This window comes from Styela clava, chromosome 1, assembly GCF_964204865.1.
Source record: "Styela clava chromosome 1, kaStyClav1.hap1.2, whole genome shotgun sequence".
In the NCBI taxonomy this organism is placed as follows: domain Eukaryota; kingdom Metazoa; phylum Chordata; class Ascidiacea; order Stolidobranchia; family Styelidae; genus Styela; species Styela clava.
In genome coordinates this window covers 26,896,591-26,919,214 of record NC_135250.1, presented here as the reverse complement: position 1 = coordinate 26,919,214, position 22,624 = coordinate 26,896,591, and the positions used below count along the sequence as shown (strand labels likewise).

Sequence of the window (22,624 nt, the reverse complement as noted above, 5' to 3'; positions counted from 1 at the left end):
TGCGAAAATTTTGGTCCTTCTAAGTAATATTAGGAAAATAGGATTTACATATTCACCCTGCAGAAAACGGAAAGCAGATTAAATGGCTTAATCATATGGCGAACCACGGCCTCTCCTCTGGTTACCAGTCCATGTTGGGTATGGGATTCGTTAGCCAGTTTTTTTTTCAGAGGCACGGACTAGATAATGAAGTATCCATTTCTGACCAGCAGTCCACGTGATTCACCCTATGGTGGGGAGGAGTCTAGCAACCCCCTTGCACATAAATATACCCCACAGGTTTACAGGTTTCGAACCCAAGAACTCGTACAGAGTAATCAGTTGTGATGACAAGCACATTCATAATGTATGGCGTGATGCGTCATGTGTCGAACCATATTATTAGGCTTCTTCTCAACTTTTTATTTTCAGCTTGTCAGCACTCTTTTTCACAAAAATAAATATAAAAACATCTTATTGTGCTATTTTAACTTTTAATGTACGATATTATTACAGCACATTCGGCACTAACACTTCTCCAAAACCAAGTGATTGAACAGACAACCAATCTAAACATCGCTGGAATTAAGGAATATTATCAAACTAAAGGCAAAAAGTTTTTATCAACAACTGAAAAAATGAATGATTGTATCATTTTAATGTCGCCCCTCTGTGAGGAATGGGTTAAATTCAACCCAGAGGCGAGGCAGCAAGCTCCTGTTCCAAGGTCGAGAAGTAGAAGGCCTGCTTCTTCGGTGAGTGTGTAAAAATCGGCTATGTTAATGTATAGTTAATCAGCGACAGCAGTTTATCCAGATACTACCGGTAGTACTTCTATCTGTAAACAATCTGTAAACTATCATCCATAACCTTGGAAAGACCAGCAAACAACCTCATTTATTTTTTTTTCATTAGATATCACTGGCAAAGTACTCTATTCAGTAATAGACGATGACTGGAGAAATAACTAAGTGGTTGTGAATAGGGCTGTCCAAGCGAACCGAATATTCGAGATTGAATCGCAAACTATTCGAAGCGTTTTTCGGCCAATTTACAAATCGCTAAAATTTGGTACATAATGCGCCTCACGACCACCTTTGCACCGCGTTTTTCACCGGGCAAGCAAAAACATGTTTCTATCGCTTTCTTTGCTGTAAAAAGGTCTCTCCTATTGCCCAGTGACATGTACCTAATTATCCATTCCATGCATGGTCATAAATGAAAAGTTATCGGTAATGATGACAATGATTTAAAGATGACGTTTTTTGAGAGAACACAAGGAGAAAAAAGCAAATTTTGTGTCAGCCAAAAACGCCAGTTCTATCGATTTGTAGCTGTTGAGTCAGTAATCATAGGAACATGGTACAGGACTGAAACACGTTTTGGAGGTCCAATATCTTTTTCCAATAGAATTTGTAATTTCTTCTAATGGCAATACTTTGTTTCAAATATTAATGTCATCAAACTAGCTCTGAATTTGTGAGTTACCGAGATGCAATTTTGAATTTTTTGGGCAACAGTTATATCTATATTAATAGTTGTTTATCATTTTACTGAAAATTACACAAAAAATATTGAGTTAATAATACTAATGATAATAGGACTAAAATAGCAACTATGACCATTAAAAGAGTCTGTGCAACTTCCAACTCTTAAAACTTGATAGTTTTTAAAACCCTAATTTTTTTGGCAGTTCAAGGAGGCTTGTGATCTCATTTTATAACTCTGGAAACATAGGTAGTTATGCAAAATATTTGCAATAATTTAGATATAACTGCACATACGTTATCACAATATTGAAGAGGAAGTTTTTATTGTACACTAGAGACAAATTTAGGATTGCGCAATAATATTTGATTATTCGGTTCGATTCGAGAAAAATATTTGGTTCAATTCGAAGCAAAAAAATATTCGATTTTGGACAGCCCTAGTTGTGAATTCCGTATACCAAAAAATACTTTTCTTCTGGCTGTGGGCAGTGACATGCACCTCACTATGACGATGAAGAAGTCTATCAATTCTCTTGCACAGAACTATCTTCTGCAAGATTCAAACTTGTAGGCTTAGGATGGGTGCCCGATAATGAGAACACATACCTAATACAATGCTACTTTACATTACTTTGTTTAACTTCTTATTTTCTTGTCACATAGAATACAAGGACACAACAATTGGCTTCTGTGACCTTGGCAAATTCATCAGTGACCTTGACTGTTTGGAAAGTTGACATCACAAAGCATACCTGTGATGTCATAGTAAACACATCAAATCCAGAATTAAAGTTGTTGGCAGGTGGTGTGTCTGGTGTCATCAAAAACTTAGGTAATGATTTTAATTTCACAATAATTATTTTGAAGCATTTTCTATTCCGTTCTACTAAGTAGGTAGGTCCAACATGGTAAAAAAAATAGCATAAAATTAATTCCAATACTTTACAATTGACAATTGCCTAGTTTTGACATCCATTTAGTGAGTGTTTGCCATATTAGGGCATGAGTTGAAACACACATTTTCAAAATATTCAAGCAGCTGTTAATGTTCACAACCATGCTAGAAAATCCATCTCAGGGAAAAAACTGCCTCAGCAGTTAATTTCTTAGTTCCACTATTGCTAAATGCAGGGACGATATCTGTTTTGCAATGAATGATGACTACCGGTAATAGTGTATAAAATGCATTGATGAATAAAATGCTTGGTAATAATATTATTTAAGTTTATTTTATTTCTATTTCCTATACAATAAGATGTCAAAAATGGAAATCAAATTCAAACAGAAATGAACAGAATTATAAGTAGTAACCGTGGAAACCTTCTGCCTGGTGATGCAGTTTTAACTGGGGCTGGAAATTCACCTTCTTGCAAAAAGATTGTCCATGCTGTTGGTCCAAGGTATGTGGATGTTGTTATTTTGGAAATTTGCTCAAAGCAGATTAAGAAACCCCCGTAGAAGTAAATGAAATGCACAAAAGTAAAGTGAATATAGAATATGATTTTTATTGCATATTCTTGGCAGAGAGAAGTCAAGAAGATGGCCTAATCATATGACAAACCATGACCCCTCGTCCGGTTACTATTTCATGCTAGTTCTCACAAAGTTGTGACTTTAAACAAGGCTCTTTATATGCAGTTAATGATTTCTGAGAGTTGATCATTTTAGATGCGTTCACCTGATGGTCAACGAGGCTGTAACTGACCCGCGATTGCATAACTTACCCTATGACAAAGAAGTGTTGAACAATTCTCTTGCACTTTACTATCCCAAGGGATTTCAACCTACGCAGGGTAATCAAAGGTGCAATGACAAGTGTATTCGTAATGCATTGCACGATTCACCAACAGCCAAGCTAAAATATGTTCAACAAAACGAATATATTTTTATTTTCTACACTAAGATGGGATTCTCAGTCAGATAGAAGTGACCCGTCTCTCTTGTTGAAAGCCTGCGTTTCAAAATCCCTTGAGGAAGTTGAAAACCAACAACTGAAGTCAATAGCCATGCCAGCAATAAGTTGTGGAGTCTTTGGTGGAAATCCAAGAATCTGCATTCCATTAATTTTGGAAGCAATAGCAGAGTATTTTAAAGATACTACTGATTCTGTGATAACTAAGGTAGGTTTGATGAGTAAAATAGAATCAATATTAGAAAAACTAGTCAACGAAAGAGCGTGCATTGGTGCATAGCTGATGAATAAAATGAGTATAGGATACAAAACGCTAAAAAAAATGCAAATTTTCTACATTGACTTATTGGGTGATAATATGGAAAACCCCTCATTTTCAGATTCTCTTCGGCTTGTTGAACCTATAAAATATGGTATAATATGATTGGGTTATCCTAACAGTCCTGCTATGATGGATATCAAATCATAATATAGAAACTATCAGATGTGATTACTTGAAACTAAATTGCTATCCTTTCTTTATCCTTTTGCGCTAATAGATCCATATTCATTTAATGAAAGATTGCTGTAGCAAAAATGAAAATGACATTATATATTATATTCAACTCAAGAGTGCGCTAGCACAAATGTATTTTCATAAGATTTCATCCGACAGTCTGATTATTAATTTATTTTTAGATTGACCTTGTTGAAAACAGCAAACAAGACATTCTTGATGAGTTTGTGAAGAATATAAAGAAACATGGAAATAATTCTTTCCAATCTAACCCCACGGTCCAGCCTAACCAAAATACTCAACCTCAGGTTGCAAGTTTAAATACTTCATGCAATGTTTCATTGGTGCAAGGAGATATCACAGCACGTAATGTAAGATTTGTTTTAGTATAAGAAAGTGATGCACAAATATATAGATATAAAATTGTTATATATGTGGTACCAATAGTATGTGCATCAGGTTAGGATTACGCCCTAATTTTATTCCGATTTCCCTTATTTTAGTTCTATTACAAGTTCGGGGACTGTTTGTGTTAGCTGAGTGAATATACCCCCCGCCCAAAGGTTTCAGTCTTTTTACACAACTTGATGTAAAATGGGCAAACAAAATCAGTTACCGCCATATTGGTATACATACTACAGGAGCGCCCATTTTTGTAATAGATAAACTCATTTTCAAACTTCTCATTCTGACGCCATCCCATCTCAGGATGGGATTTTCATATCTATCCCAGGGGTGGGGAAATCATAAGTTAATCATAATATGGCAAACCACGGTCTTTCATTCAATTACCAATTAATGTCGAGTATGGGAATAGTTAACCAGTTATTTGTTTCAGATGCATGGACTAGATAGGAGTAGCATTCGTAACCAATCATAGTTTTGTGGACCACCCTACCATGGAGTGGAGTCTAGCTATGTTGCACCTAATAATCCCCCACAGTAGACAACCCTTTGAACTCGCACAGGAGGACCTTTTCCTAAGTAATAGATGTGGATAACGCAGACAGTGCTACTGGTATAGTATTGTGTTCTGAGCGCAAGGTGTTAATAATGGTATACGTGTCACATAAAAAGTAGCTAGTTAAGAGGCATCAGCGTGAACAAGGACATTTATAGAGAGTTCATCACCAAAATTTATTAATAAATGATTCAGCAACAATTTGTTTCCATATTACAGGATGATGTGATTGTGAGTATAAGTCCTCCAAAATATGTTGCTGACATGAGCGGATCTGCTGTATCAAAGGCTCTGTTGAAAAAAGCTGGACAGACAGTACTTGTAAGTTTTAATTTTGATTTTACAGGGTGACCAAAAAAGAGAACCAAGGTCATTTTGAACATGTTTTGAAGCAGTGGTTGCGTTGGTTTATTACACAATTACTCTTCCGCCGCCATATTACGACGTCTTTCGCGACATCTTGGCGTCGAGTAATCACACTTTTCCGGCTCCAATTCATCGCGAATGCGCTCCTTCAAATCGGTGGGCTGCGTCCCACCGTATGAAAACCACTGTTCTAGAGAGAACCCAACTTTTTTGCGAAGTGTACCAGATTACTGATACTTTTGGATACAATGATACACAAACAGAAGTTGAAATGAGTTCTGTTTTTCGAATTTTAATTTGCGACTTACCAGTAGGTATTACCATCACTGTAAATAGCTTTTATGATTTCAGCAAGAGTGTGCTCAAATAAATACTCCATCCATGGGACAAGTGTTTGAAACTAGCGGAGGTGGACTTGGATGTCAGAGATTGTATCATGGAATTGTTGGTCATTATGATGCAAATACGTCGGAAGCAATTGTGAAATCAGTGATGAAAAAATCATTAAACATGGCTGACAGAGATGGATACAGGTTTCTATTTTCACTCTTTTTATTATAATTTCATTAGTGCATTAATAGGCCCTAATTTTTTATATATTTTGAATAGTAGTGGTTAAAGTGTTAAGACTTAACTATAATACTTCAAATCCCATGAACCCCACCCTATCCTGGGTGGAATAAATTGGGTCCTTCCTGAATCTTCACTGTATGGCATTGCGTACACAATTTATTACACACTCGGGAGGTGGGGTTCATGGGATTTGATTCTGAAATGTTTACCTTGTGACGTGAATATAGTTAGGTTAATTACATGCTCGAATCATATTGTCGTTGCACCCATTTAAAAAATCACACCCAGCATGTTGATTTAATTAATTATTATCGGTGTGGGAATTAGCTCGACAGTCATGTATACTCCAGCTCAAGAACTACCCAAATGTAGGGTAATAGGTATAAATAAATTATAATAATAATTAATAATAACACTTTGAAATTCGGAAATGGAATTTGACCCGAGGCTGTTAGATCAGTGGTTTTCAAACTTTTTGAGCCCTCTTTTAAAAATTTGTCAAGCCTCGCGCCATACCTCAAAAATAACTAGCTAACAATATGCTAAAAATAACAAATAGTAGGTGAAGAAATGTGAATTTCCAAAATAAGAAGGGCAAGATCAAATCTAAACCCCCTTGTGGGGCACGTCTTATCATTTCAGAAGCACTGTGCTAGGTGAATACGCACACAATTTGATAGAACAGATAATATAACTATTCAAAAACTATGAATTTACAGGTCGATTGTTTTTCCTGCAATTGCAACTGGAGGATTCAAACATCCACCGCAATTAGTAGCTAAATGGATGAAATCACAAATATCGAAATTTAATGCAACGAATATTCAGAATATAACTATTCTACTTTATCCGGGAAACCAGGCTGTAATAAATGTAAGTGAAGTTTTCGAATATTAAGATGAATCATTTCGCTTATTTTTTTTCATTCATCCAATTATGTCTACCAATATGTTCGAGCTACTATATTTAGAATGAGTGGAATCTTTCCGGTACGGCGTTGCCCCCCAAATTTATCATAAAAACCTTCAAAGTGATTACGCCCTAGCAAAGTCCTGTGTATACGACTGTATCCACCCTATTATCTTATCTAATTTCTATAGACACGTAATCTTTCTTTTTCGATTCACTATTCACTGATGAAAACAAATCTTCTTTTTAAAGACATTTGCTCAAACGAAAAGACGTGCTATCTCAGATACTCATCAGCACAGTTATAGTTATAAGTGGTTTTCTACTAGGATTCTGCCAGTACAGTTTGGGGGTTCCGCAAGTTCCACTAAAAACCAAGAGTCTAAATTAAGAAATGTGTATTGTTGATATATAACCAATTGCTTATTAGGTTTCCGATTATTTTAAACTTGCTACACTCCAGTATTTTATTTATTTATAGTTTATCCAATTCAGACCATAAAAGATAATTAAACTATTGCACAGTGGTTCCTTGAGCTTCTATATGTTTCAATGCGGTTCCACTCCCCTAAAAAGGTTGAAAATCACTGCATAACGAACTATAGTGTGAAATTACATGTCAGTAAAACTGGACTCAATTCAATATAAACTGTTTTTATACAGGCTTTCACAACTGAATTCAACCAGCAATCGGCTTCTGCTGCTTCTCCATCATATTCCAATCCACCCACTTCTTCAAGCACTTCGTTCCATCAGATAATAAATTCATCTTCAGCCAAATTTGGCTCTGTTGTTGTGTCAGTTTATCAAGGAGACATAACAACTCAGAATTGTGATGTTATCGTCAACAGCGTACATTCAGACTTTAACCTTACTAGAGGTGGGGGCTAAAGATTTTTCACACAGAGTATTTAAATAATTACCGCTCTGAAATGATCTCTTCGTCACTGATATATAAACTGATATATAAACAGCTACTGTAGGTTCGAATGACCAGAATCTTTTCAGTTTTGCATCGTCTGCCATTTTATACACTTGAAGGGGTTTGCACTTGAGATCTTTGACTAGCGATTGTCCAACATTGTTAAGTCTAACTCTATTCCTATTGTGCCATTATTTTTTTTTTTTATATATATTACAAAGCTCCTTTTGTTTCCGACTAGCAATATGGTGCATGGTACATAAGATTTGAACCCTTTGGGTAATAACAACATTGTTGTGTAATCTAACATGTGTTTTCAACACAAAAGTACGAATGCTGAAATTTTAAACCATTTTTAATTATGAAATAGACAAGAAATAAATATTTTTAATCTGGTTTTCATTGTCTATTCAAACCAGTCTTTCAAGTTTTCACCCTTTTTGGTTAGGATAGAATAGGATTTTCATAGTTATCTTAGGAAAAGGAAACTGATTAAATGGCTCAATCATCTGGCATACAATGGCCTATCGTCTGGTTTCTTGTCAATACCCGCTATGGGATTGGTTAGCCAATAATTTGTTTTGAATTGATGGTGAAAGAAACTGTAACTGACCAGTAGTCACATGAATCACTGTGCGATGGCAGAGAGCCCAGCATTCATCTTGCATATAATTGTTCCGCATGAGACTCGAACTGCGTAGGGTGATCAAAGGTGCGATGACAACCATATTCCCAATGTTTGTAATGATATGCCAAACGTTGCTCTCTACTATTACAAATCTATTGTGTTTTATTACAAACAAGAATTTATCCGTTCTAGGAATGATTTCATCTAAAATCTTACAAATGGGCGGCCAGCAAATCCAAATAGAAGCTTCTACTGGAAAAGGTTATTATGTGATAACTTCCAGTGGAAACTTACCTTGCAGACAGATCATACACTTGGTGGTACCAACTGATGCTAAAGATCTTGAAAAGAAACTCGTTGAGGTTTTTGATGCTGTGGAGAAAAGCCAACTTTCTTCTGTTAGCATTCCTGCTTTAGGAACAGGTAAGTACAATCAATGCATGGCATGGTCTCAATACTCACTCTTTAGTGCTATATTTAGAAATTCTACATGAAATTACAATAATACTTTGAACTCATAGGATAGGATTTACATATTTATCCCAGGGAGAAGAAAGCTGATAAGACAACTTAACCATATTTCAAACCAAGGCCTATAGTCCATTTACCATTCCATGTCAGGTATTGGATTATTTAAGTATTTATTTTCGGAAGCATGGATTTGATATTGGAGAAAGTCGTAACCGACCAGCGGTTTCCGCAAACCACCCTACGGCAGCGAGGAGTCTAGCAATCCTCTCACGCATAACTATCCCCGCATTAGAATCGAACCTGTGAACCCACACAGAGTAATCAGAGGTGCGTATCCTTAGCGCTCAGCATGATGAGTCACGCCAAACATAAATCATATGGTATTGAAATAACATTCCTGATGTGTTTAAAGTGATTTACCAACTGTCATTTCTTTTTTATTTAGGACAGCTCAACATGGATAGCGCAACAGTTAGTTCAGTGATGAGAGCATCGATTGAAAAATGTGTTCGATCGAATCCAAGATATCTTCAACAGATAAACATTGTGATTTATGATCAAATTATGCTGCAAGACTTCATCGACGCAATTATAAATGACAGCAAAAAGAAAAAGGGTTTTTTGACAAGAATATATGAAAGTAAATGATGGCTAATATTTTTGTTATTACTTTGATGTTGAATCCATTTGACTTGGATACTTTAAGACATTAAAGAGTTCCATCACACCAATCTAGGGTTTCGCAAGTTCACATTTAGGTATGAGAGTTTATACCACTATATGTATGTTGTTTGAATGTAATCAAATACCTTTGGTTTGCCAATATTATAAGGCTCTAAATTTCGTTTTGTTCCACCATTATTAGGTTATCTTATATATATTTATGGTTTATACCAGGGGTGTAAAACATTATTGTCAGTGGGCCATATAACTAACAGATATCTAGCTGGGCCACACAAAAAAATCAGCAGAAAAGACGATACTGCTACCGATTAGCCTTACAGTAGAAAATGTAATGGGCTAAATGGTAAAAAGTTTAAAGCAGAGACAAGAGCAAAATAACAAAGCAATTTACAAAGCAATTTAAACATGAACCATCAGATTTGAGGATTTTATGCTTTATGAGGAAAATTCTAAGTGTTGACAAGGACCACACTAAATGACTTTGCGGATCACGTTGTGGCCTGCTGGCCGCCTGTTGCACAACCCTGGTCCATACAACTTAGACAATAAAATTATTGCACAGAAGTTCCTCAAGCCTCTGATATGTTTCATTGGTGTCTAAGCACTAGTCACATCTTACTATTCGTGGATTTCTGACTCTGAATAAACCCATTTAAAAATCTATGTTTATTTTCAGCATTTTCAAGTTATTATACATCTCAGTCATCAGCACCATCAGAAGCCAAAGGATGGATCCCTCCTCAACGACAACAACAAATAGATGAATCGTTGAATTTGTACTTTTATTCAACCAGTGAAACAAAGATACAGCAGGTTGGTCTATTGTGCTATGGTTTCCCAAACTTTCTCTTTATTGGTAGTAAGTGCCTTTGGACAATTTATAAATTCGCTCGTGTACTCCCAAATTTGCTGATATGTCTTGTGTGCTGTGATTGAACAAAATAAATCGAATAAATGTGAACTGTGATTATGGACTTGGTAGTTACTGTAGTTGTAGTTGAAGCTTCTACTTGATGATGTGATGATTTGACTTTGTAAATGATTATTAAACTCAGGTCTTCGAATTATTAAAACTAGCTGATGAAAAATGTTTTAAGGCAAATTGGAAGTTATAGAAAGAATAGCCTTATACTTAATCTAATGTACCCCTTGAAATATCGAACTGTACCTCTGGGGTACATGTTTGTGAACCCCTTTGCTAAGCATTAGAAAAATGTTAACTGTCCTGTTTAAGGAAAACAGGGTTGCATGTTGAGGAGGGGGTGTTTTTATCTGTGAAGGGATTGTTGTCCTTCTCATCTACACAGCGTGGTTGACGTTAATATATAAGTGTATACTCTGGTTTTTAAAGTTGTTTCTTTAGGAGGCAGCAGGTCAGTTATCTGTGGGCCACTAGCAAAATCCTTCATTAAGTGCCATTCTTGATAGCTACATTAATTTAAAGTAAATTGACCATTTATTGATAAATCATTCGACTGTAATGTATTTTCTTTTATGTGTTGGCTTATTATTGAAACCTATCAAAATCAAAACTCGGTAGTTGGTATGGATCTTGAGAGTTTGAGACCTGCCTTTTTATTTTATTATCAATCTATCATTTTATTTAATCACTTCGGCCTAGTCAATAGTGTTATTCAAAATCTTTCGTGTTCAGCGTTGCCCAAACCCTTGGAAGGAACTGTGGATTCTTAGAATGCCACTGCCATCAAGCTTATTCTCATGTAGAAGTAAATAAACTACTGGTACACTCATCATCGGTTACTTGTTTCAGGCTATTAAAAGTGTCACTGAGGAAACTAACAAGGTTGTACAGAAACAAACGATTGATGATGATGCAATTGGTAGACTATCGTCATGGGAACGATTTGAAATTTACGAGGTTGCCAAGAGAAACAAGGTCACTATTTCAGATGAGTCAAACAGGTGAGTGTATTGATATTAGATAGGATTTGTGTATTTATTCCAGAAGAGAGGAACCTTGAAAAGATGGCATAATCATACGACAAACCACGTCCTCTCGTCCGGTTACCAGTCTATGTCAAATTTGGGAACAGTTTAACAGTTATTTGTTTTAGATGCGTGGACATGGGAATCTTTGAATTGAATATCCATGTTTGTTCAGATGATCAATATCTTAGATAGATAGATATATTTTTTAAACTCTGTATACACACAAATAAAAATGGAGGAATTCTGGAATTAAAGTAAAACTTTTGAAAAAGTTGAGTCATGTCGATGTCAACTAACTCATACCAGAAATAAGTTTTTTCAATTTTGATTTTAATATCAAAATTTAGATACATGAAAAGATTGTCAATCGAAGGCATGACGGCGAATGTTTTCAAATCCTGTGATGAAATTAAAACTGTTCTAAAAGACTTCGTATCTGCTGAAACCTCATCACAGTATGTTACATGGCAAAGACAAACTTCTTCAAATAGATGGGATAACTTTCAACCTCGGTCTGCTCACGTCTTAGAAGTTGCTTACAAGGTATATAGGAAGAAATATGTATATGACTAAAACTTAATTTATACGGTACTCACGTAGTATGTGTATCAGGTTAGGGTTGAGACATGGTTTTATTCCAATTTTCCCTATTTAAGTTCTCTTATGAGTTCGGGGACTGTCTGTGTTAGCCAAGTGAATACCCTCTGGACATAGGCTTCCGTCCCTTTACACAACTTGATGTGAAGTAGGCAAACAAAATTAGTTTTCTCCATTCCATATTGGTACACGTACTTCTGGAGCGCCATTAATACTGGTATCTTATAAATGCCAGACTACACTTGTACTAACTGTATAAATCCCACTTCTTATGCTAACAAGTTTCTGAATAAAACACTGATAATGAATACTGAAATCTCAAATTGTGGTGTCTTAATATTAAGAATTCTATTCTAGCATATTCTTACTCTAACTCTTCGCCTAATGTTTCATATCTATCCTAAACCAGCATAAAGCATGAATCGTATGACGATTAATGATGTATGGAGTTTTTATATATCTATCTCAACCCAGAACAGTGTTACAAATAGGACAAATGCTGCACATGAGGGTGAAATGTTGTAAGTGGGACATGAATTTTTGGCTGGTTCATAATACAGTTAGTTACAGCTACCTCCACCAATAAGTCTATGCATCTGAAATGAATAAATGGCGAACTAATACCAAACCTGACATAGACTGATTACCGGACGAAAGGACGGCTTTGGTATGCCTCATGATTGGGCCATCTTATCAAGTTTTCTCTCCCACAGAATAAATTTAAATATCCTATTTCAACCATCATCACAAAAACAAAAATATTATTCTTTTTTTTCAAACTAGGCTCACAATGGCAACAAAACTGATCCAACATTGAACAGGATAAACGTTCCTTACTACAAAAACAATGCACTGCACAGGACTATCGTTGACCTTTCTACGTTAGAGAATGACTTGCATGGCAGCAATCCACCAAAAGTTCGAAGAAAAATAAATGAAAAAAGTGCTGACGGTTAGTGAAAGTTTAAACAATCATATGTATAGGCTTTAGCACAAGGATGGAAAAAGTTTTTTTGTAGGGGTCGCATTGAGAAAATTACCTAGTTAACTCTTAACTGTGATAGTGTCAATATAAATTTCATATATCATTTAAAAATATATCTTAATGTTGTATGTAGCGGTAAGAAATTTTCTTCAAGGACAGGAGGTCACACAAAATGCTTTGGCTTGCTGCATGCAGTTCGTAGTTTGCCCATCTCTGCTTAAGCCTAATATCTATGTAAATAATTTATGTGGTTCGAAATTCTTGCATTACGCTTGCACAAATTTTATACTGTAGTGTCTTCTTCCTGCTAGAATTATCAATATTCTTTCATCAAGTCCATGCATCTGAAAACTAATAACTGCTCAACTAATTCCATACCCAACACGGACTGTTAACCGGACGAGAGGCCATTGTTCGCCCTATGATTAAGCTGCCTTATTGGCTTTTTCTGTTCCATGGGATAAATATGTGAATCCTATCTTATCTTTCTTAAGATGTTTTACCTGACTATTGGTCTGACATGAAAGGACAACAACTGATAAAAGTTAAGTTGAGTTCAACATCTAAAGAATATCAAACAGTTCTCACAAAATTCATAGCATCGGGCCAATTTCATCAGACTATTATTCATGTGAGTTCAAATTTATATTTTGGATTTGTAAATATTTGAGTTTAACAAAGCTAGGTTCCTACTTTCAAGGTGCAATGGTCTTGATGCAGGGTTCCTCCAACTGACCCTCAGCCAACCTAGAAGGGGAATAGAGTGATTCTTTGAAGGTTATGACTATGAACAAAAGCCTCATCTAGTTATATGATCATAATTAATTCAATTTGTTGACTGTAAAGAGCATGGGGGACATAAAATAACCGATGGAACCGCTTCATATGCAAAACTAGGTTTTTTTTTTTTAAAAAAGGCAAGGAGCCACAAGTCTTGAGTCTCCAGAAATGGGCCACAAAGCATGCAAGTTTGATAAACACTTTATTTTTAGTATTTTCATTTTATATCCTGAGGAAAAGTAATAGGAATATTGCTAAGATGACTTAATCTTATGGCAAACCATGGCTTCTTATCCGACTAGGAGCACAGAAAATAGTTAACCGGTCATATGTTTCAAAGCAGCAACTTGGGTCTTGACTCTTGAGCAAGCCATACCGGATCATAGTTGTATGAACAGCTCGATGATGGCAAGGATTCCAGCAATCCTCTCGCACATATTCAACATGAGATTTAAATCCACGATCCCATGGTGGGTTGTTGGTGTAGTGATGATAGGAGTTTTCCTAATATTCAGAAAGATGCACAGTCACCACCAATCCTGAAAGACCTAATATTTGTAAACATTTCACTACCAGATTGAAAGAATACAGCATGTATCCTTGTATAAGCAATATGCTGCCAAAAAGGCAGAAGTAACAGGGAATCTCCAAGGATCAGGAGTTCAAGTTGAGAGAGAATTATTCCACGGAACGACTGATGAGGATAAAATAATTCAAAATGGATTTGACAGAAGCTATGCTGGAAAAAATGGTAGGTAGATGTCGGAATTTTATCAGATAAATTTCAAATTTCATTCTTTGTCTGATATTTCTGTCGCAAGAGTAGATTTATGTGAATAACCCTATATCGTGCTCTCATTTCGATGACGTCCTTAGTGCTTTAGCTAACATTCAATAAAGTTGTTATGGTGCCATCCTGTTCAGTGCCAGTTGATTATTTTTATCCGGCTTTGAAAAATGCAAAACGAATTTAAAACTTACATTGGAAATTGAAGCAGATTTATATATTTATTTTTAAAATTATATTCATAAATGAAAAGGTTGAAAAAATAAAACACATTTATAACTGGTATACTTTATTTTAATTTTGTTTATTAGGACTAATTTATTTGGCCCTCAAAAAGCTCTCAAAAATCATCAAATGGGCTGATGCATAAACGACAGTGCGAAATTTTTGTGATTAGATTTTCGATTTGCACAATAAAATCTATACTATTGAAATATGAATGTTCTTAGAAATTAAATTGTAGACTGGTGATAAAACTTCAATAACATCGTGTAGAACAGTATTTTTATAAAGATATTCAGTTATGTGAGACTATCTTTCCTAATCACACTGACATGAACAGGGGTGATTATTAGCAAGAGGATTGCTGGATTCCTCGCCACTGTAGGGTGGTTCACGTATACGCTGTACGGTTACGGCTTACTCCACCATCAAGTCCATGCTTCCAATAACAAATAACTGGCTGCCTAATCATACCTGACATAGACTGGTGACCGGATGTGAGAACATGGTTTACCATATGATTAAGCCATCTTGTTAGATTTCCTCTCCACCAGGATAAATATGTAGAATCATGTCCTAGCTCTTGGGACTTTAGAGACTGTAACTTCATTCTGAGATCAATCTGTTTTAATTCAGGATGTACGTATGGCCTTGCTTTGAGCAACTTTTTTCATAAAAATAAATTGTAATGGGATGAATTTATTAACAGCTACTGCTTATGGAAAGGGTGTTTATTTTGCTCTGAATGCAACCTATTCTCAGCCTTATGCTCGTCCGAATAACAGCGGAGTCAGAAGAATGTTCCTAGCCAATGTCGTTACAGGATATTACTGTAAGGGAGATTCAAGTATGGTCGCACCACCTCCGAGAACAAACAGTAACATTGATCTACATGACAGTGTAGTAGATCGCATCTCTGCTCCTACGATATGGGTGATATTTAAAGATGCAAGTGCTTATCCTACATATCTAATCACATTTCAATAGTTTTTTTTAAATAGTTAAATAGCTTAGACATGTATCTAATCATTTTTCATGCGTTAAATATTAGGATATCTGACTTACCTGTGAAGACGTTTGAAATATATTCGTTGTCACACAGTCGTATGCTCTATATGTTTGCTCTGCCATTTGCCTAAAGTTTTATTTTATATCTAACCTAACCCAGAAATGTGAGCTTATCTATGTAGCTAGAGCAGAATTTGTCTTTTATGAGTCGTGGATTTGTTATTTTTATTCTTTCCATTATATTCCAATAATTATGTAGATATGTAGAATGCTAAACTTTGTGTCTAATAATGGACAATCTCATCAGACTGTTTTATATTAATAATGGCTAATTAGTGTATCAACATCTGGTAATTCACAGTACTTAGTGATAATTTTCGGTTTTAAAATTTTAAAAAATATCACGAATTTTGCAAGCTGTGTTTATATATATATATATTTTTATTAATTGCTCATTTCAGCCTGATTTGTGCATAAAAAATCTGTTTTAATTTATGCGATGGGACCAAGGCTATTATGCATTTAATGGTTCAGGAGGAGCCTGGAGTCAGCACTTTCATTACCCCATTTTCATGGAAGTGATTTTAGAGAAAACTAAAAATGGTAATTACATGAAATACTCCGTGATGGTTCATCAATATTCTGTGTATATTTAAACAGTTGAAACTTGTTTCTAAAAATTTTCCTTTCCCCATAACTAGCATGGCCTGATAACTGGACAAGAGGCCGTGGTTCGCCATGTGACTAAGTCGTCTTGTTTTCTTTTCCAAAAGAGAAAAATATAAACTTCCTATCCTAATCAGAATGAACGAATTGAGAAGACCCTGTTTTTTTCTATAAAACATAAAAGGTCTTTACGAGTCAATGTATGTCCGCGAAAGTTTTTTTTTTAGTAATGAGTACATACAAGCATTCCATATGAAATTAACATATACCAGTTTGTATTTCACATTCGACTTGTCTATTGAAATTTTGCACAGATTACTGAATAATATTATTCACATATTCTTCCATCCAGAAGTTCAGTTTTATCAGATTATTTTTTATAGGTTGCTGTTGTAAAACATTTTTGTGTGAATTTTTGATTGGCAGGTTGCAATCTCATTTTGTCTGTGAATGAATACTTACGTGCTGTGTGGACCAAAGGCAAATAATTTGCTCTTTCTAATAGATGCTAAAAAAATATTTTCGAAAAATGGATAAAAAATACGTAATATAAATTGGGTCATGTTTATCAAAACACAGATTTATTTTGAAATGCAAGGAAGTCGAGATAAACAATGATTTGGTAGGTTTTCTATTTTCGTGTTTTTAAAATCCAAATTAGGGCCTTTTTTAATTTAAGCTATTCTAAGTTACTTCTAAATACAAACACAGATATCGAATATAATTCATTTCGTACTGACTCGAACGTTTGACTTCGTTTTGGAAAGGAGCTTACCCATTGTTAAGTATAAATTGGTATATGCAAATCTAACCAGGAAAATTAATGATGTATTTCCCAAACTATGCATTCATTAGTTGAAACACTAGGCGTTTTTCAGTCGTATATAGTCGTTGATGTAATATGTGCTAACTTGTTCTTGGAATGCTTTGATAATCAGCAAAACCGTTATTAATTTTCTTTTGTACCCTAAACGACTACAGCAAATGGGTTACATACACCACATCTAATCGTTACATTTGGCCTTTCAAAAATTATGTATTAGATTTTTGCAAAGCTTGCAGTGTTACAGCAATATCTTATTGTGACATGTAAGTAACTTGATTTTAAAATAGTAGTTTTCTTCAATCACATGCATACTTTAATATACTAATTTGATTCATTTTTTGGTCAATTATCGGTTGAAGGGTTGGGCTTCATAGGAATAACCAATCCGCTGAGGGGCGTATTATGTCAGTATACGAAAAAATGCAGTATTCAACTAAACAACTGCCTTACTACACTTAGACAGATTACTGAGCGTTCACACACAATCAGAAACACGTTTTATCAACAACGCACTAATAAAAATAATCATATATATGCCAGACTTATCTTTGTTATACTGGAACTTATATTATGGTTTAAAACTCCGGTTTAAAAATGCGTCGCTTGGGAAAGATTTGTGAGGGCATGAAACTTTGGGCTATTATTTAGGACGGGGTTTTGCAACAGGTGACTCGCGGGCCACATCCTGGACCACCAAGACATTTAATGTAGTCATCACTCAGATTTTTTCCATCAAACATAAAACCCTAATCAGACAGTTTATGTTCAAAAAGGTGCTCAAATGGGTGAAATTAAGTAATGTTTTTTGCTCTTGTCGATGCGTTAAATCTTTCGCTGTTTTGCCCAGTACCTGTTTGTGTAAGGCTAAGCTATGGCCACATCCTCTCCGCTTGCCTTTCCCGCCACTCTGGTTATCGCAGATGTATTTCGTCAGTTGAAGGTTGCTACAATTTCTGCTAAAGCTGATGTTAACAAACAATGCAAGAACTCAAATTTTAAGTGTCCCGCGAAAATGTTAAACAAATAAAATTTCGCATTGTGAGAATTTTTAATTCGTTGTTTACATGGAAAAACTAAATCTTCTGTGTGGCTCAGCTAGATGTCCGAAGTTGCTTATATGGCCCGGCTGCAAAAAATGGTTTCACAGCCCTGATTCAAGATAAGCACACAGTTTATAAATTATGTTGTCGCTGATGGGTGGTTGGGTTGGCTGAGGGTTAAATTGCAATTTAAATTTATATGTCATTTTATCTATTCCTTAGTAAACTGATCTAATTCCGCAACTAACCTGCACTAACTGAGACTTCAAACCACAAACAACCTTTTATATATTGACAGTTCAATCATGATAAACATGCACATTACGATTTTAAAGACCGAAAACAAAAACTTATTTGAAACGGCATTTTTGCAAGATTGTTTGAATAGCACCAAGTGTTAACATAGATAGCCAATTTGTTTTTTATTTTCAACAAGTAAAAAGCGATCGTACACAATTTACAGGATGATCGATAAATACACAGTTTTACTATAGAGGGGAAGCGGCGGGAACCAAAGCTGGTTATCGAGCAGCGATACCTAGGTTTCCAAGAGATTAAGAAAACCCTTCAGTTCGGGACTATCTGCGGATAAGTAAGTTACACAACCAAGAAATAAAAATATCGATAAATAAATATAAAATTCATATCCAAATTGTTTTCTGGTGAAATGTCTCAAGTTAATATTCTGTTTTTCTCCGACAAATATTTCAATCTGTTTTTGGATTCGAAATATGTGGATTGTTTTGCTAAATCATTGTTGTTGTTGGTATAATTATTGTTGCTTTCTCCCGCAACTAATGGACGACCTAGTACGTGAAGATGGAAGAAATCGCTCGTAGGCAATTACTCTATGAGTGCTATGAAACCCGATATATCTACAAATATATTTTCATTATGATTAAATAAAAAAAACAATTCATTGCCTGTTTTTATTTGGGGAACTTGGATATTGTGTATTGAACTGCAGGTCCTTTCTCCTTGTTTACTTTCTACTTCGGATCCGTATGTGGTACTCACCACAAGGATGCTAGATGATGATAAATGATAGGGATTAAATTACCATAGCATCTAAATCAGTTATAGGAAACTTAATTTTAAAATAAATTAAATTCTTGTGATCTTTATATTTACAGTTATATCTTGTATTGTTTGAAGAAGTTAGACCATGATCTAACGAAAGCTCACAAATATACTTACTATTTCGTTGAAAGAGATCATGTTATTTTTACTTGTTTTTATTTGATTGAGCAAAGCTCTCTTGCATTCGATTCTGTTTGTCGTCGGCTGGATTAGGACGTGCCCTTACTTCCTAAAATTGGCAGCGGGGCAATTTTTTCCGAGTGCTATGGAATCCTCAAAAATGTAGTTTTATCATAATTAAATAGAAAAACTTGTCACATCTGGTCTCCAATTCTTTGAGCATAGCTGTCTTGTCGTTGATTTTATTTATCTTCGGCTATATTAGGACATGCCCTAACTTTCCGAATTGGCGGAGTGGCATGATAGAATGATTCCATATTCTTTTGTTCTTTCAGTCAAAATTCAAACTGAGACGGATCATGCTGCTGTAACTTTTGTGCTTATTCTTTGACTAACTTCTCTCTCTGATTGATTCCTTTTGCGAAATGCACTTATACAACACGGCAACATCAGTCTTTCCCAATCTGGGAACGACACAACATACATGATAAGATTTACCAACACGCTAATGTACATCGCTAAAGGAAGCGTTATCCCGTCTTTAAAAACTGATGATGCGGCCATGATTACCGACACAGTGTCGGTAATGGAGGATATGAGTCCTGTAATAAACGCTCTCTTCGTGATAGCTCTGATTTTCGCTTGGCTGCTACTGGAACTCCCTCCGTGTGGCGCGTTAGCGCTGTGTTTGTACAAAGGTAGTACAAAGAGCCATAATAACAAGCATTGCATTAATAGCGAATTCAAACCAACGGCAAACCACATCGCTTGTGGGTTGACAGTAGAAGCAACAATTGAACATCCAGTATCTACGACAGAAAATGTGTAGGCAGAAACAAAAATTACATAACTGCTTATCGGAGTCACGGCCACAAGAAAAAGCACAACAAAACTCAAAGTTCGAGTTACTTTCGTAGTGAGATGCTTCATCGCAGGGTCGTTATAAATTGATCTTTGACGAAGCCACAGATTAAGATAATTAAATAGAACACTAGAACTTCCACCGAAACCGCGAATTCCTCTCGAAATCGGACAAATTAGTGGAAAATAAATATCAACAAGAATTTTTTCAGTAGCAGGAGTGTTCATCAATGCAGCAGATGCATTTATGAGCAAACATATTTCCATAACCGCTCTGTATCTCTTTGATCCATTTTCTTTGAGGCTCTTCTTTAAATTTTTCAATTTTGATAAATAGATTATCATAGCGATAATAACGTAAACGTTGATAACGAATCCACAACCTGACACAATCACAATCGTCAACCAATTTCGATAATGTTTTTCACTTTTCCACATTGCATTGCTGGCAAGCGGGGTCGTAATTGTGTTGGTCTCCGTAGCATGGAAATAAGAAGTATTCTTCATTTTATCTAAGTGCGCAACAGTCAATCACTTCTCTGAAAAATATACCCGACTGACATTCTCACATAAGAAAATGCTTTTATATCCCGTGAAATGAGTTATGGGCATTATGACTAATCAATCCGTATTTTTGAACTAAATTGTGCCCCTAGTACTAAAGTAGCAAGCAGATTACTTATTGGCATACTTATAATTATTCGCTTTCGCCTCGCATCATTTATGTATAATGGACATCTTCTTTAGATTAATTCAAAACTATTTATTATAAAGAGTCTCTTATGTACATAATTATTTAATAGGCCCGAATCGAGAACGGGATTGAACGAAGAAACTCGGAATGTCCAATTAATTATCACAAATGCTTAGCGAAGGGATTCCTAGCCTGGCCAGGAACCCAGAAAGTCCGCAAAAGAATTTCGATGGTTCAATAAGCTTTGTAGGAATAATATAAAATTTTCGAAACCACAATTTTCTGAAGACTTTGTATATTCTTGTTTATACCAGCAGTTTTCTACCTATTTAGAGTAGTGGAATCCCAATGAAACATTCCAGAGGCTTAATGAACCCCTGTGCAATAGTTGCAAGACTAATTGTATAAACCAGTGGTTTGCAAACTTCTTTGTGTTGTGACGCCCTTCAAAAAATATGTTCAAGTTGCGACTCCCCAAGAAAAACATTTTGATACCTTTCATCAAAAGACTTTTTTCCAAAAAAGTTTTTTCAAACGTTCTTACATAACGAAAGTCAGTGAAATGGCATTTAATAAGATGGGTGCACTTATTTTTTACAAATGTCACTGAATTGTGTGAGTGAATTATGAAAGAGCCGCAAGCAATAACTTCTCAACATTTGCTCGAGATCGATATTTCGTCTAGGTTACAACCATGGTAGAGAAGCCTGCTTCGCATAAATACGAAGTCGCAAAGGGTGTGAGAGTGCGCAATGATTTTCTTTATCTAAAGAAATCCAAAAACTACTTGCGAATCTTCCTTTTAGAATTTTGGGAACCACGGGTATAAACCATAAATAACAAACACATGTAATACTAGCAAAACAGAATGGTCTCTTCTCTTTTTTTCCGTATGACGAATATATTCGTACTCCGCCATCCTTGTTCATAATATGGCAATAATAGTTATTTTCGTGCTATTTTACGTTTATGTTTATGTTTTGTGAAATATTCCCGCACTAACTAAAACCATTTTAGGCATCCAACTATGATCCATGCTTGATCCGTCAACATTTTTTTTTTTTGTAAATTTTTTATTTTACTACTTTTATTATACTACTACTTTTTAAGTGAATTTTATTTGCGTAGATATTTCAAAGCTTAGAGATACACGAAAGAATTTGTCATTACTTCAAAGATAAGTCATTTAAACGAGCGGGAAACAATCCCGCGCACATAATAAGCAAACAAAGATTCCAGACAACTATCGTAAGCATGCTCTCACATAACATTGAATATTTCGCGTTTCGCTTTGCTTGCGAAGCTCAGTCTGGTTTTTGTGCATAGGTTACGTATCGCTCGTTCGAAAGAGCTCTCGAAATCTCGTTCTGTGTAGCACATGTTAACCGCAGCGATAAGAGAGAGAAACTCATTTTCAAAATATTTTGAAATTTCTCTCTTCTTACCGGCGTATGTTCGGACGGTTTGCCCAACGTCATTCGGGTAGGGCGACGCGAAAATAAGCTTTTTAAAGAGATATTGGGGGCGTTTCTTGCACGTTTGGTTAACTAGTCATTACATATTATAAAATGGTAGAAAAAGTCGATTGTAACCAGCGGAAATAAGGGTTTTAAGTGT

At 35.4% G+C, this 22,624-nt stretch overlaps 2 protein-coding genes across 2 annotated transcripts in view; one reads left to right on the top strand and one right to left on the bottom strand.

Moving 5' to 3' along the window:
- The window catches only part of LOC120334957 (protein mono-ADP-ribosyltransferase PARP14-like), a 35,708-nt gene extending 18,164 nt beyond the window's left edge, over positions 1 to 17,544 (top strand). Inside the window, exons 20-37 of the mRNA XM_078113084.1 lie at positions 496 to 734; positions 2,133 to 2,301; positions 2,725 to 2,869; positions 3,373 to 3,589; positions 4,060 to 4,248; positions 5,058 to 5,159; positions 5,556 to 5,737; positions 6,497 to 6,650; positions 7,350 to 7,566; positions 8,429 to 8,659; positions 9,153 to 9,347; positions 10,068 to 10,204; positions 11,163 to 11,314; positions 11,689 to 11,884; positions 12,722 to 12,890; positions 13,418 to 13,554; positions 14,280 to 14,454; positions 15,422 to 17,544. Coding sequence (XP_077969210.1) covers positions 496 to 734; positions 2,133 to 2,301; positions 2,725 to 2,869; positions 3,373 to 3,589; positions 4,060 to 4,248; positions 5,058 to 5,159; positions 5,556 to 5,737; positions 6,497 to 6,650; positions 7,350 to 7,566; positions 8,429 to 8,659; positions 9,153 to 9,347; positions 10,068 to 10,204; positions 11,163 to 11,314; positions 11,689 to 11,884; positions 12,722 to 12,890; positions 13,418 to 13,554; positions 14,280 to 14,454; positions 15,422 to 15,699 — 3,284 coding nt within the window. The 3' untranslated portion in view covers positions 15,700 to 17,544. The remainder of the gene's footprint in view (positions 1 to 495; positions 735 to 2,132; positions 2,302 to 2,724; positions 2,870 to 3,372; positions 3,590 to 4,059; positions 4,249 to 5,057; positions 5,160 to 5,555; positions 5,738 to 6,496; positions 6,651 to 7,349; positions 7,567 to 8,428; positions 8,660 to 9,152; positions 9,348 to 10,067; positions 10,205 to 11,162; positions 11,315 to 11,688; positions 11,885 to 12,721; positions 12,891 to 13,417; positions 13,555 to 14,279; positions 14,455 to 15,421) is intronic.
- A 714-nt stretch (positions 17,545 to 18,258) lies between these two features.
- LOC120334939 (uncharacterized) lies at positions 18,259 to 20,842 on the bottom strand. The gene has a single exon (XM_078115104.1). The coding sequence runs from the start codon at positions 20,818 to 20,820 to the stop codon at positions 19,810 to 19,812; it is 1,011 nt and encodes a 336-aa protein (XP_077971230.1). The 5' UTR covers positions 20,821 to 20,842; the 3' UTR covers positions 18,259 to 19,809.
- Positions 20,843 to 22,624: the final 1,782 nt, after the last annotated feature.